At 48.0% G+C, this 14,359-nt stretch overlaps 1 protein-coding gene across 3 annotated transcripts; it reads right to left on the bottom strand.

Moving 5' to 3' along the window:
- Positions 1 to 1,425: 1,425 nt before the first annotated feature.
- Positions 1,426 to 14,152, bottom strand: vrk1 (VRK serine/threonine kinase 1). Of its 3 annotated transcripts, none has more exons than XM_026152709.1 (13): positions 14,065 to 14,152; positions 13,428 to 13,587; positions 13,219 to 13,274; positions 11,978 to 12,047; positions 11,352 to 11,439; positions 10,558 to 10,666; positions 9,607 to 9,699; positions 8,889 to 9,021; positions 8,255 to 8,375; positions 8,034 to 8,092; positions 5,399 to 5,568; positions 1,839 to 1,932; positions 1,426 to 1,700 (listed from the first exon to the last, which is right to left on the bottom strand). In XM_026152709.1, the coding sequence occupies exons 2-13, from the start codon at positions 13,585 to 13,587 to the stop codon at positions 1,552 to 1,554; spliced, it is 1,302 nt and encodes a 433-aa protein (XP_026008494.1). In that variant the 5' UTR covers positions 14,065 to 14,152; the 3' UTR covers positions 1,426 to 1,551. The 3 variants fall into 3 exon arrangements, with proteins under 3 accessions (XP_026008494.1, XP_026008495.1, XP_026008496.1); XM_026152710.1 differs by lacking the exon at positions 14,065 to 14,152 and adding an exon at positions 13,883 to 14,026; XM_026152711.1 differs by lacking the exon at positions 14,065 to 14,152 and adding an exon at positions 13,782 to 13,841.
- Between the last annotated feature and the right edge of the window lie 207 nt (positions 14,153 to 14,359).

Raw genomic sequence — 14,359 nt, 5'->3', positions numbered from 1 at the left:
CTGTTAATGCCCTATCGGCCCCCCTGGCTAAACTTTGCTAGATCCGCCCCTGCACAGTTACCAGCGTCAGCTACGTAGAAAAAGATCCTCGAGTAGAAAGTAATATTAAATACATTCTAACAACAGCTGATCAAGCTTAAACGTGCTGCTGTTGTTCAGCCGCTGGTTTCCTCTTTCTGGTGCAAAGTGGGCCAAAAACAGAGAGACGGACTCGCGACAGAAAAGCCGATCAGCTGATCATTAAGCAGTTTCACGATTGAAGTAGCAGCCGGAGAGCGAGAGGCAGTCGCTTGTTAAGCTTAACGCAGGAATGCTTTACAAACATTCAGAGATGGACTTACACACTTGCTTTACTTCTCTCGGGGATAACTTTGTCGGAGATGAAATGCCGGGTTGCTAGTGAAGCGACAGGTCCCGCATGCCACAGCTGCTCTATCACGTGATGCATACTGCTCCGAGTGCTAACGTGCTGAGGTGAGTTAAACATGCTAAACGTCACAAATCTCTCACATCTCAAAACTCCCTCTCTCTCTTCATCACTCCTCCTCTTCCTAAACAACCAAATGTCATGTTGCCATATCATTTTTTGATTGGTCGACATGGTGCATTTTTCCACCAACAGGCTGTTTTTGGTTTGTTTTTTTTTTTTTTTGGCTCATAAGCAGAGAGAGCTCGCTGCGCTGTCCTTAGACAGTAAACGTGATTGAAAACTGGTACATGTCACCTTGTTGCTTTGTCTTTAAGTGGTCATGTGATTGGCTGACCACGACTACTTTGTTCTTCCTCAGTCAAACAGCAGCACTCATGCGATTATTTTGCCCCCTTAGCTCCAGGTGTTGTGCCAAAAAGTGATGTCAGCCAGAAAGTGATCGCCGCCCGCGGGAGCGCGCAGCTGCTTAAAGCTGTAGCGCTCAGTTTACTTACAGCTACTTCCTGCAGCTGATATAAGGAGCTGTAAGCTGAACAGAGCGTCAGCCGTCTGTTTGTTGAAACATAGTAACGCGACCGCATCTTCTTGTTAGTAACGGTAACGGCGTTGTAACGATAGAAATAGTAATTAGATTACTCGTTACTGAAAAAAGTAACGCCGTTACTTCTAACCCCGTTGTTCCCATCACTGCTCAGGAGGTAGAGCAGGTCATCCTCTAATCAGAAGGTGGGAGGTTCGATCCAGTCTCCAAGTATCCTTGGGACAGATACCAACCCCAAGTTGCTCTCTGATACAGCAATCCGATTATTGTTCAGCATCTGCAGACAAGTGGGAAACCATTTCTTTACCCCCAGTTTAAAGACAGCGCCATCTATGGACTCGTTCTTAATTCATGTGCCACTGAGTTCCTCAAGCTTGCCATAAAAAAGCAACAGGACAACTGAAGTTTGAGCTTCTTCACACTTTGTCCCAGAAGTTTTAATAAGAACAACCGATCAATGTCGTTATCTCTTTATTGTTACAATGCAATCAAACATCAGCATCTATTAGCACAGTGTAACAGTGTAACAGCCCAAAGTAAATCCAACATAAAAGCCTGAGAGGAGGAGTGAGGTGGATGTTCAGGTGCTCGTTTTCTTGGGTCTGCCTCTGGATTTTTGGGCAAGTCCAGGTGATGTCTGGGTTCCCATTTCCACAAGTCTGGATTTGGGGTCACTGCTGGGCACCTTCCTGGATTTCAGAGTCTTTTGGGGACTTTTCTTTGGTCTGTCTGCAAAGTTAAATTCAGCAGGCTGTCAATCGTTTAACCCAAATGTTGTCATGTAGTTTTCATTCATAGCCTCTGCTTCAGTTACTCTATTTAGAGATACACTGACAAAAACTGGTGCACGCTGAAGAGGAAACCAACCGTTCTTCTTTGTGACTCTCTTTTTCTTGACGGGACTCGAATCCACCTCGCTCTCCTCCGCTCTATCCGCTGCCATCTTTCTTTTGGTCGTCTTCTACAGAGAGAGAAACACGATAAATATGAAGAGAAGCACCAGTCGGTGTGTTGATGTTGACTAAAAGACATTACTTTAAACCTGGGAGTCCACTGTGGGTCCTGTACAGTTTGTTTCTACAGAATATGTTAAATCAAGAACAAATGTGAATAAACATGAATATTTCCCACATAGATAATTACTGTCAAACTGCCTCATGCCATAAATTGAGATTTAATTCTATTTTTACTGAACTGTATTAATATAGTGCCAAATCACCACCATCGCCTCACACTAAGTTATTCTGTACGGTAAAGATGCTACAACCACACAGTGACAGTGGGAAGGAAAACTGAACAGGAAGAAACCTGGCCCCCGGCTCAGGGAGGGGCATCTGCTGTGAGGAGGGGGCACAGGCAAGAAGAAACACTGTAGTTCATCCAGAATCATCATTTAGCATAATCTGAGGTGTTTAACAAGCCTACAATGTGCATGCCCATCTAGCCTTTGTTAACAGGAAACACACACATGTAAATGACACAAACCGAAGAAGCCAGCAGCTCGCAGTCTCAGCCAACAGCAGCCACAACATCCTTGCAGCTTTATGATGGATGCAAACAGTCGATCCAGGCGTGCACTGATGATTATGTGCGTCTCACTGACCCTGAGCTCCTCATTATAGACTCTCCTCAGCACTCAAACTCTGTGCTGGAAAACTGCTACGTGAAGTTCTATCACAGGTATGAGGAAATCCCAGAGACTCCCCACAGGAAACATGTCATGCACTAGAATCTGACTGTCGCCATTACTCTCCTGATGTAGGGCTGTGACACTCTGCATCGACTACAACATGGACCGACCTGGGTTCATTCAAGGTGAAATGTACTTTGTAGAGCTTCCACAAACACGACGGCTGCTGAAGAGTTCTTCATAAACTTATTATGTCTGTCAAAGCAAACACGGTATGTCCTCAGGAAGTACAGGTGCCCCCAGAGAGAGCGATGCGCTTATCACAGGCAATCAGCTCCTCCATCCGCCGCCGTCCTTTCTGGGCCTGTGTAACGAGACTCCGCCCACTGCCCCCCTTTCCATTTTTGCCTCCATTTTGACAATTGCTACCTCATGATCACCATGCGGCACCCACTGAGGTGAACAGATTGGCGGGATAATTACATACAATAACAAGCACCAGGGCCCAGTAACCCTTCGGCTGGCAACACCACGTCCCCAGTGGCAGCTTCCATATGCACAGAGAGCACGTGGGGGAGTGACGGGGGGGAGAGAGGGAGAGAGAGAGGGAGATGGGGAGAGAGTGAGAGACAGGGGAGGGGGGGTGAGAGAGAGACAGGGGGGGGATGAGAGGGAGACAGGGGGAGGGGGGTTGAGAGACGGGGGGAGAGAAAAATGGGGAGAGAGAGAGAGGGAGATGGGGAGAGTGAGAGACAGGGGGAGGGGGGTGAGAGAGAGACAGGGGGAGGGGGGTGAGAGAGAGACAGGGGGAGGGGGGTTGAGAGACGGGGGGAGAGAAAAATGGGGAGAGAGGGGGAGAGAGTGAGAGACAGGGGAGGGGGGGTGAGAGAGAGACAGTGGGGGGGGTGAGAGAGAGAGGGGGGAGAGAGTGAGAGAGAGACAGTGGGGGGGGGGAGAGACAGACAGTGGGGGGGGGGTGAGAGACAGGGGAGAGAGAGACAGTGGGGGGGTGAGAGAGAGGGGGGAGAGAGTGAGAGAGAGACAGTGGGGGGGTGAGAGAGAGAGGGGGGAGAGAGTGAGAGAGAGACAGGGGGGGGGGTGAGAGAGAGACAGTGGGGGGGGGGGGGTGAGAGACAGGGGAGAGAGAGACAGTGGGGGGGTGAGAGAGAGAGGGGGGAGAGAGTGAGAGAGAGACAGTGGGGGGGTGAGAGAGAGACAGTGGGGGGGGGGGTGAGAGACAGGGGAGAGAGAGACAGTGGGGGGGTGAGAGACAGGGGAGAGAGAGACAGTGGGGGGGGGTGAGAGACAGGGAGAGAGAGACAGTGGGGGGGTGAGAGAGAGGGGGAGAGAGTGAGAGAGAGACAGTGGGGGGTGAGAGAGAGAGGGGGGAGAGAGTGAGAGAGAGACAGTGGGGGGGTGAGAGAGAGACAGTGGGGGGGGGGGTGAGAGACAGGGGAGAGAGAGACAGTGGGGGGGTGAGAGAGAGAGGGGGGAGAGAGTGAGAGAGAGACAGTGGGGGGGGTGAGAGAGAGACAGTGGGGGGGGGGTGAGAGACAGGGGAGAGAGAGACAGTGGGGGGGGGGGGGAGAGACAGGGGAGAGAGAGACAGGGGGGGGGGTGAGAGACAGGGGAGAGACAGACAGTGGGGGGGGGTGAGAGACAGGGGAGAGAGAGAGGGGGGGGAGAGTGAGAGAGAGACAGGGGAGGGGTGGAGGGAGAGACAGGAGGACAGAGAGAGCGAGGGGGTGGAGGGGGACAGAGAGAGTCAGGGGGAGTAACACATAAATGTTAGGTTGTAGCTGAGAGCTCCAGCATCACGTACAGAGGCGATGATGTTTGTCCTGATGAGCACCAGCACTGAGAACAGTCAGAGACGGGCTGCTGCATGCAGACACATGAAGGGAAACTTCTTATCAGCTGAGGCAAAGACAGCAATGCTAATGACTCCAGTTCAGCTGCTTTGGTCTTAATGAAATTAACAACAGGTGCACTAGAGGGGCAACAACGAGACAACTCCCAAAGCACTAGCATGAGGAGATACCAGGCTTCACAGCCAGTCCAGCCACGGCCAGGTCTGCCGTGTCGCCCAGCACAGCCATAACCCCCCTGGGGGGTCCCTAACCCATCAGCAGGAACAGTATCTGTTTCTTTGTGCGAGGAGGAACACGACGAGCACTATAAGAGCCGTCCACAAGGTTACTGGTGTGAATGTCTCTGACAAAACAATCAAGACTCGACATCCAGGCCTTGTGATCACTACCCAGCACCACGGAGCCCGAGTGGCATCGGCCATAATACCAGACTTGGCATTTCATCAAACCATGTGGCATCGCTTCATTCTGGACACGCCCCTATGACCACAACAATCTGAAGAGACAGGCGACCCCGAGGTGTTGGGGGAGGGGACTGTGAGCAGTCCCTGGAATGGACATCAAATGTGTCATCTATAGGAGCCTACACACTAACCCTTCGACCATAAAGACAGCTGGAGGATGGACACTAACCGAGAACAAAGTGAACTGGTGGATGAGTTAATGCAGAGGATGCACAACAACTACATATTATACAGTTCATAGATGTGAACTGGACACAATGATGCCTGAAACCATGAGACAGTTACTCCTGTCATCACCAAACAAAGTTAGAAGTAATTATGATGAAGCGACAGTTGTTCATTTCTTAGTCGACTAAATGAGGAAAATAATTCGACGGTAAGTCAGAGGTGTACACCCCCACAGGCTCGAGCTCAAATACTGCATTTTCTCGCTTCCCTCTAGAAACAAGTAGGAGCGCTGACCTTGGTGGGAGGCGCCGCTGCTCCACTGGCAGAGGTGAACTCCAGCTTGCCGTCCTCTTTAGGACCGATGGTCTTCAGTCCAGCCTGCAGGATAGAGCGCAGCTTGTCGTAGGGTGGTTTGGCTGTGTAGCCCAGAGACTTCACCTCCTCCATGAACCGCTGTATCTCATCTGCAACACAAGGAGAAGCCCGCTCATCAGAACCCTCACACCTTCTTGCTCGTTCGAGACCATCAGGTCATCCATGTTATTTTCATCAAACACTTCATAAACAAAGTCATAACTTAAACACAAGCCCCCCCCCCCACTGTTGTCACCATAGTGTGTTGCATTCAGATGTCAACGTCAGGCTAAATGTTGTGTGGTGGGACTTTCTTCAGACTTGGCGCACACACACAGACACACACACACGGAGCAGAAAACAACAGTTTGCTCGTGCTCAGCACAGCAGAAGGACGGAGGTGCGACGTCTCCTCTGAACCGACACGCTGCCTTCCGGTCAAAGCACCAACATTAAAAGGCAACTTTTAGCACAGTCGGGCAACAATGTTGCCATTTACTGCCGCAGCTTGTGGCCTGTACTTCTATCCCAGTGAGAGGTCAGGTGGTCACTGCTCAAAAGGAAGAACACCAAGTGGCGCTGTCACTTGGCGTTCGCTCGCTCTGTGGTAGAGTATCACTTCCTGTTCCTGCTCAAACACAGTGGTGTTTCTGAGTAGCTTATCTGCTTAGCAATTTAATTAAAAACTTTTAAATACATTCTTTTTTCATAGTATAATCTTCACGTGCTTCATCCGAAGCACACTGTCTGTGTACTCACTACCTAACTTATAGCCAAAGTATTCACTCACTGTCTCTGTACTGTTTCGCTAGCTTAGCTTAGCTCGTAGCCGACTCGAGCGACATGGCTACTTCTCCTGTCCCTCCTGCACTTTCTTGCTCATTGTGTCAGATGTTTAGTTACTCCTCGGCCTCCTTTAGCAGTAATGATATCTGTAACAAATGTAGCATATTTGCAGCTCTGGAGGCCAGGATTACTGAATTGGAGACTCGGCTTCGCACCCTTCATTCACCCATAGCTAGCCAGGCCTCTGTAGCTGGTGCAGCCGAAGATAGCGTAGGCCCCGCTAGCTGTTTCCCGGCAGACCCCAAGCAGCTGGGGAAAGAGGGCGGCTGGGTCACGGTGAGGAGGAAGCATAGTCCTAAACAGCAGCCCCAGGTACACCACCAACCCGTTCATGTGTCTAACCGTTTTTCCCCACTCGGCGACACACCCGCCGGGGGTCAAACTCTGGTAATTGGTGATTCTGTTCTCAGACATGTGCGCAACAGCTGGAGTTCATGCATTTATTACTTCCAGGCTGGGCGACTGTAATTCATTATTATCAGGAAGTCCAAAAAACTCCCTGAAAAGCCTTCAGTTAATCCAAAATGCTGCAGCAAGAGTCCTGACAGGGACTAGAAAGAGAGAGCAGATTTCTCCTGTTTTGGCTTCCCTTCATTGGCTTCCTGTTAAATCCAGAATTGAATTCAAAATCCTGCCCCTCACATACAAGGTCTTAAATAATCAGGCCCCATCTTATCTTAATGACCTTGTAGTACCATATCACCCTATTAGAGCACTTCGCTCTCGCTCTGCAGGCCTACTTGTTGTTCCTAGAGTATTTAAAAGTAGAATGGGAGGCAGAGCCTTCAGTTTTCAGGCCCCTCTTCTGTGGAACCAGCTTCCAGTTTGGATTCAGGAGACAGACACTATCTCTACTTTCAAGATTAGGCTTCAAACTTTCCTTTTTGCTAAAGCATATAGTTAGGGCTGGACCAGGTGACCCTGAATCCTCCCTTAGTTATGCTGCAATAGACATAGGCTGCCGGGGATTCCCATGATGCATTGAGTTTTTCCTTTCCAGTCACCTTTCTCACTCACTATGTGTTAACAGACCTCTCTGCATTGAATCATATCTGTTATTAACCTCTGTCTCTCTTCCACAGCATGTCTTTATCCTGTCTTCCTCCCCTCTCCCCAAAGGGGAGACAGATGGCCCCGCCCCTCCCTGAGCCTGGTTCTGTTGGAGGTTTCTTCCTGTTAAAAGGGAGTTTTTCCTTCCCACTGTCGCCAAAGTGCTGCTCATAGGGGGTCATATGATTGTTGGGTTTTTCTCTGTATCTATGAAGCGCCTCGAGGCCACTTTTGTTGTGATTTGGCGCTATATAAATAAAATTGAATTGAATCATGTTAGAAACACATGAGAGCAGCCAGGAACGGACGAAACGAATCAACTCACACTTTACTGATGATGCTGCTGTAACACACAAACCTTATCAAAGAACACTAACAGTACTGATCATAGCTGACAACAACTCCAAGGCAACTTAAACTCCTTAAACACTTAAAATAATGGAAAGGTAAAATGTTCGACTAATCATGAACTTGATATGATTTGAAGTCACACGGTTTCAGACTGTGGGATTATGCAGGGCATTGTGGTTTTCACAACCAGATCAAGACATGAGCATTCATGATGTGACAAGTGTACAAAAGTCTACAGTATATGAATAATACGGTGAGGCACGTCAGTGTGACCAGCTCAGCGCTGGTCCATCGCAGCCACAGAGCCGCCGCTGTCAGTCTGTCTCACCTGGTTTGTCTTGAGAGGAGAAACACTTGGCCATGAACTCGCTTATGTTTTCTTGACTCCTGGAGGTGAAAACGTTACACAACTTTCTTTAATACACATCAATCTGTGTGAACTGTACAACACAAAACAAAAATGTAAATAATAAAACATACTGTAGAATTGTATAAACGGCAACGTGTTGCTGACTGGAGCACCCAGGCTCTGTGCTCAGTTTCACATACCGGATCTTGGCGTCTCTGACGTACAGCGGGTCCTGCAACTTGTCCTCCCAGGGCAGCCGGCCACACAGCCACTGAACCATGCAGTAGGACAGGATCTCCAGGTCGCTGCGCCTGGACGCGGCTGTTAGCAAACATGGCGCACGTAGCAACATTAGCAATATCAGACACTTATGTACATAATAGCATCCAGGTTATTTCCACGTTGTACGAGATGAGGAACACCAATCAGTATCAGTGTTGTTCTTTGGCAAACTTCAGCTGGAGCAACAACGCTGTGGCTGAACACACTCAGTACTACGACTGCGGCCCCAAAGGTAAGTCAGTCCAGCACACTGCCGTGTTAAAGTGCTCTGACTGCACAGCAAAACAAACATGGGTACTGTTTCGGTCTCTGGGCGAACGTGGGGCCGTGTCACACTCTACACTCTATGGTGCGTACTGAATCCCAGTTTAAATGGGGAGGAAACAGCCCAGCTGTTCCAAACCGTCCTCACTAAAATGGTTTGAAATCGGTTCACACTGATTTTCCTGTTCATGGTTAAAAACATCAGAGCCTGCCGACTCTTTCAGATTACCACTCTGGTTTTGTACACCATGTTGGGCGTCATGACTACTCGCGTACGTTTGCACCTACATGCTCCTTTGTGGCAGTCGATGCTTGTGAACTCGATGGTACCATCGTGACATTTCTTGGGGTCTTCCTTGTACTCCTTGGGCAGACCTTCAGGTGCGTACCTATAGGCCAGTCCATAATCTACCAAGTAAACCTACAGTTGGCAAACACAAAGATTCAGGCATGCACACACATACACACAGTACTAATCCATGTTTTAGCAGCGTTCACTGACTGTACACAGACAGGAGACACACGATTTCAATTCTAATTCCAGCTCCATAGCACTTTATTATTCCTCAGTTTGCATTGTGCTTATATTCTCTGTGGCTTTAATAAAGAAATGTAGAGCAATAAAAGCAAACCTACATTCACCACCTCCGAGGAAGAGCAGGAAAAACAACCAGAGCCAATATTAAAATCCTGAGGGGCTGATTTCCAAATTGTCATTTATAAAAAGCTCCTTAATAACACCACCGATGATACATTATTAATCTCCAAATTAAATATTTGCCCCTGCCCCCACCTTATTTGCAGCTCTGTGCTCCTGCCATCTAATCTCCCCCGTCTGAACACTCTGGCTTCACCTCCCCCCGTCACAAAAGCCTAATTGAATCTAATGAAGCAGTGCGAGTGTGTTCCAACCAAAACCAGGCTCCTCCTCCTGCCGATGCACAGGTCACAGCGGCACTTTGTAAACTGTCACAGTTTCAGTCAGCACGCTGGAACTCCAACTGACCTGGTTGGGATCGCTGTGACTCAACATGAGGTTAGACGCCTTCACATCAGCGTGCACGTACTCGTGCTCGTGGATGTACTCCAGAGTATCCAGCTGCACAGGAACAAATACTCCATCAAATACAGAGTACAGACACATCTGTGATGTAGCAAGACCCTAGTACAAAGTAATCACACTACATGGTTTAAATATAATGTGCAGTTTGCTGCTCAGCCCGTCATCACCTCACTGAGCAGCAGCCACGTGAAGCCAAACCTGTGATCACATTACGAGGATTTTATTAGCAACTCGATTCATTACGTTCAGTTTCAGAACATAAACATTTGTCTTTTTTAGAGGGGATGTAGCCGGGCTGAGCACCACAGAGCAGAGGAGAGTCTGACCAGAAAAAGTTTCACCTCCTCCACATAGATCTTAATAAACTAGAGCGAACGGGAGACGCGCTGCTATAAGAGAAGCGTGGGATTTCCAACAAGAAAGAGAGTCACAGTAAATGACTATTTCACAGTCTATCCAGTGTCACTGTGACAAGTCTTACTGGACTGTGTAAACAAATTACTTCATTGTTGGTATTTTCATGCAAACAAAGGATTTTCGATCGGAAGCACAGGTGCAGGAAATCTGCTGACGTTCGCGTTTCCGTAAAGCGGTGTCAGATTACAGTTTCAGCTCACTTTAAAAGCAGAAACAATCATTCCAGGATGAGCAGGAGAATGCTTCTGACCCACAATCATTAACACAACTGAAAATACACTTGTGTGTCTCTTTGGGAAAACCCATTTCCTCCCCTGTGCATCACTAACTCTGAGGATGAAACCGCTTGTTATTCGACCCTCATCATCAGTTATTTTCAGTTTGCGAACAACGTTCATCCTCAGGATGTTGGTCATGACCTGCTGTTTACAACCTAAGTGATTCAGACTGAAACAACTTCATCGTGACTAAACCAACCAGTCGAAGGCCGAGCTGCAGGACCAGCTTTCTGGGAAATCTCCTTCCGCATTCCTCAAACTTCTTCTGCAGGTCTGTGCCAAGTCTGTCGATGACCATGAACCTGTATCTGGTTGGGACAGAGAGCTTTGTTAGCAGAGCGTCAGAAAGGCTGCAGCTTTACCTGTTACTGTGAGGAGAACGCAGCTGTTTCACTTTACTTCTTATTTGGTGTTTTCTTTCATCGAGCTTTCAGGACATTAACACAGTAAAAAAAATAATAAAATATTAAAAACTGAGTTGTAAAAGGCGTAAACAGGGAGATTAGCTTAAATATCGGAGTTACTATAAGTGCACAGAGGAGGTCAGGAGAGGTGATGCAAGGGCTGAGGATAGTGCTAACTATGTGACCCAGGCGGGACCAAAGCTGATGCCTTATCAGGCCACTGGGCCCTTATGAAACCAGTAACAAGTGCTACTACTGAGATCCACTACATGGTATCAGGCGGTGCCAAAGTAATCCACTGAATGAATCAGAGTGAGGTCTGCTATAGAAGGCAGAGACCTGAGCTGGGAAAACACAGGCTCTAATCAGCGTAATCATGCCCACCTCTCCTTTAAATCTGTGTGTGACTCCATCCAGTGTGCAACATGCAAACACCATGGAGGAAAAGTCAAACACAGTTGATGCACAGCTCGAGCTGCGTGCACCAAATATAACTGCTGAACCTGAACGACTGCACGTCACACAGAGGGAGGAGAGACGGGCTGCATCATTACAACCTGAGACTCGTCCCCAGCACTCCCACCCTTACCTTTGACCCCCTCTCTCATGTCGACCCGAGCCCCAGTACCGGGGCACGCCCAGGTTCTTCAGCTTCTTGGACTTCATCCAGCTCTGAACTGCAGGGCAAGAGTAAACGTATCAGACACGTACATGAGCTTTTAATGTGTGCATACATGAAATCAACAACACAGGAAGTAACTCTGTGAAGCCTGGTGCTGGTTTAAGTGGGTGATGGATGTGAGACTCCAAGTAATAAGAGTATAAATCAGTGGGGGAAAGTGGCCAATATGGCCGCGAGCTAATCTGCTGCTGGGACAAATATTTACCAACAACGTGAGACTCCAGCATGAATAAAATATGAGGCTTCGGTTCCTTAGTCATATAACAGTTAATCGTCAGGGGAGACTGACATTTGGATTGTTATTATATAAAATGCAAAGCGGTGGCCCGAGGGCTGGCGGCGCTGCCACCAAACGCTTCCTTTCCTTTGTAGGGCTCCTCTGAGCCTCGGCTGCAACACCATCTTTTAATTAAGAAACTTGCCTCTCTTTTTATTTGTTTGCCCTGCTGGTGAGACTCTTGTGTTATGATCGCAGGGCTAACTTTGGCTCGCTGACAGTGTGTGTGTTTATAGTGTCTGATCATGTGACTCACTGAGATCCGGCTTGGCAGCTCTCATGTAAAACGCGAGCTCGCAGAAAAGCGGTCCATTGTCAATAGGCTCCTGTGGACAGATCAACAGGTACATTAGGTCTGCAGACCCACAACAGCACACCGGGCTTTTGTGTTTCCACCCTTCACAGGCAGAAAAAAAAGAAACAATCCAGAGTACAGCTCACAGCACGGCAGGCCGGTTCCTTCTCTTCCATTTAAACATTTAAAAAACAAACAAACAAAAGTGCAAAAACTGGTTGTGTGTTTAAATCCAGGTTCACAGACTGTTACATCTCTGACAGTTAGGAGCAGGTCCGTGCTGGGAATGAGCCCCAGCAAGCGGTCGTGCTGCAGTTTCAATAAAAAGATTTAAAATGTTAAATAAATGTTGAATAGCTTCCACAGTTTGTTTCAGACAGCGACAGCACAAATAATTAGAGTTAAAGTTGGAATAAACACAGTACAGGTAGAGCTTTACATTTGGCCCACAACAGCCATCACGTCACTTTTTAACAGCAACGCCTGCAGCGTGCAGATGTGAGCCTGCAGCGTGCAGATGTGAGCCTGCAGTGGGCTACAGCACAGTGGAGCTGACGGCGCTTTTATTCAGGCCACGCTCGCTGCTGTACGTCTCTCCTCACATCTCGACAATGATTTGAACCAAAAACGTAAAATTTGGATTCAAACGTTGCCACTGATTCAGTTCAGATCTTGGGTGATGGGGCATCCCCGGGCTTTTTCTCCCCGTTTCTCCTCCTTAAGAATAGAAACAGGGAAATGGTCACAGTGCAGAAAGCGCCTTATTGGCTGCAACGTTTGCACTGTGATCACTTCTCGTGACACTTCAGTGACCAGCAACTGGACAGAGCCATCTGAAAGGTCCAGGGTCAAGGCCTGTGCTGGCTGCATCGCTGCAGTTAGTGAACAAATAAATCGGACGATTCTCAGAGTCAAATGGGAGAGACTGATGAGTCTGCACATTAGAGCAGAAAAGCAAGTCAAACAAGTCAAACAAGTCCTGTCAGTATGTGAATTATTTCTGGACTTAATCCAATGAACTTATGTTGCCAATTAAGTCTTAACTCTTGATGGGCTTAACTAAAGTGGAAGTGTTATAGAATAGAAATTGATATGTCATAAAATACAAAGGTTGAGTTGGCTTTGGTAGCTACTTTTCTGTGAGTAAAGACAAAAGTATGTGACGAGTAATAATGCCTGGACTGGAACAAACTTAGTCCTACCACTTTGATGACATAGCGAGCGTCAGCACCCACGGGGTTTGCAGAATTTTCCTCGGCTGGGGAAAACATGAGAGGGAATATGTTCATTATTTACAGTATTTGGTTGACACATGCTTAAAATCTTTATTCACTTTTATTCAATATAAAGTTTGCAGCTCAAACTCGGATGTTAACTAGAACTAACATACAAATAACATTGTCTTTCTTACCCAAGTATATGACCCCAAAGCCCCCCTGACCGATCGGAGCCCCCAGCTTCCATTCCTTCTTCATGGTGTCCTTCAGCACTTCTCCAGGAGGAAACTCCTCTGCCAGTTTCCTCTTGGCAGGGGCTCTGCCTCTGCCTGCCGCCTTGGCTTTAGGGGGCATCTAACACACACAGCCACGCCACGGTGGTCGTTAGTGCTGCTCCATCGTGATGGAAGCAGAGCTCCAAAATAAAACTAAGCTAAACATCGTTGTAAACACAACAAGAAATGGAAACTTGTACTTTTCGGGTCACATCAGAACCATGTTTTTATCTGTACCGAAGTTAGCTAACCACATCCTGAGTTCCCCATCACCTGCTAATGTGTGCAGCCTATACGAGACACGAACCGCCTGTTAGCATTCAAACCAACAGAAAGAGAAACAGTAAAGCGATGGCGTCGTGCGAATCCCGCACCTTGCGTTGTTCTTTCGAGGCTCGTTAGCTCTCATGCTAACTGCGCGGTCTTGTGAGTAACCGTGTGTCACATTAGCGCCTACATGACCCGCTACATGACGCCGTCCGACAGCACACGCTCCCGAGTCGCTGTGGTTGGTTCCGTTAGCGTACACATATATGCGTGTATGACAGAAACATACCGTCGCTTCGTTGTTTATGCTTCCCTGTAGGAGAAACTGTACACGGACCAAACTTCCCGCAAAACTACCGGTCAGGAAGTGACGTCCTCGTACCGCGCTATTTTATTGGGGGAAGTCGGTGCTTCACTACTGCGTGAACAGCGACGAGCTGTCCTTTCTGTTAGCGTGAAGAAGTTTAAATACGCATTTAATCCCCGGGATCTCTTAATATATGAAAGATGTAAATATATTTTAAACTTAATATAAGAAGAAGTGCAGTTTCAACAGCAACTCTATTTTCTGCATTTCTGCTGCT

This window comes from Astatotilapia calliptera, chromosome 19 (genome assembly GCF_900246225.1).
Source record: "Astatotilapia calliptera chromosome 19, fAstCal1.2, whole genome shotgun sequence".
NCBI lineage: Eukaryota > Metazoa > Chordata > Actinopteri > Cichliformes > Cichlidae > Astatotilapia > Astatotilapia calliptera.
Note: the sequence above shows the minus strand (reverse complement) of the source record. Positions and strands in the feature narration are given on the sequence as shown.

Excerpts from the sequence above, each read along its gene's own strand:
- vrk1 (XM_026152709.1), bottom strand. The coding sequence starts at position 13,587 with ATGCCCCCTAAAGCCAAGGCGGCAGGCAGAGGCAGAGCCCCTGCCAAG. Across the intron at positions 9,700-10,557 it reads TGCAGCTCGGCCTTCGACTG|CTGGATACTCTGGAGTACAT; the intron begins GTTGGTTTAGTC and ends GTTCCTGTGCAG. Across the intron at positions 9,022-9,606 it reads GTCACAGCGATCCCAACCAG|GTTTACTTGGTAGATTATGG; the intron begins GTCAGTTGGAGT and ends TGCCAACTGTAG.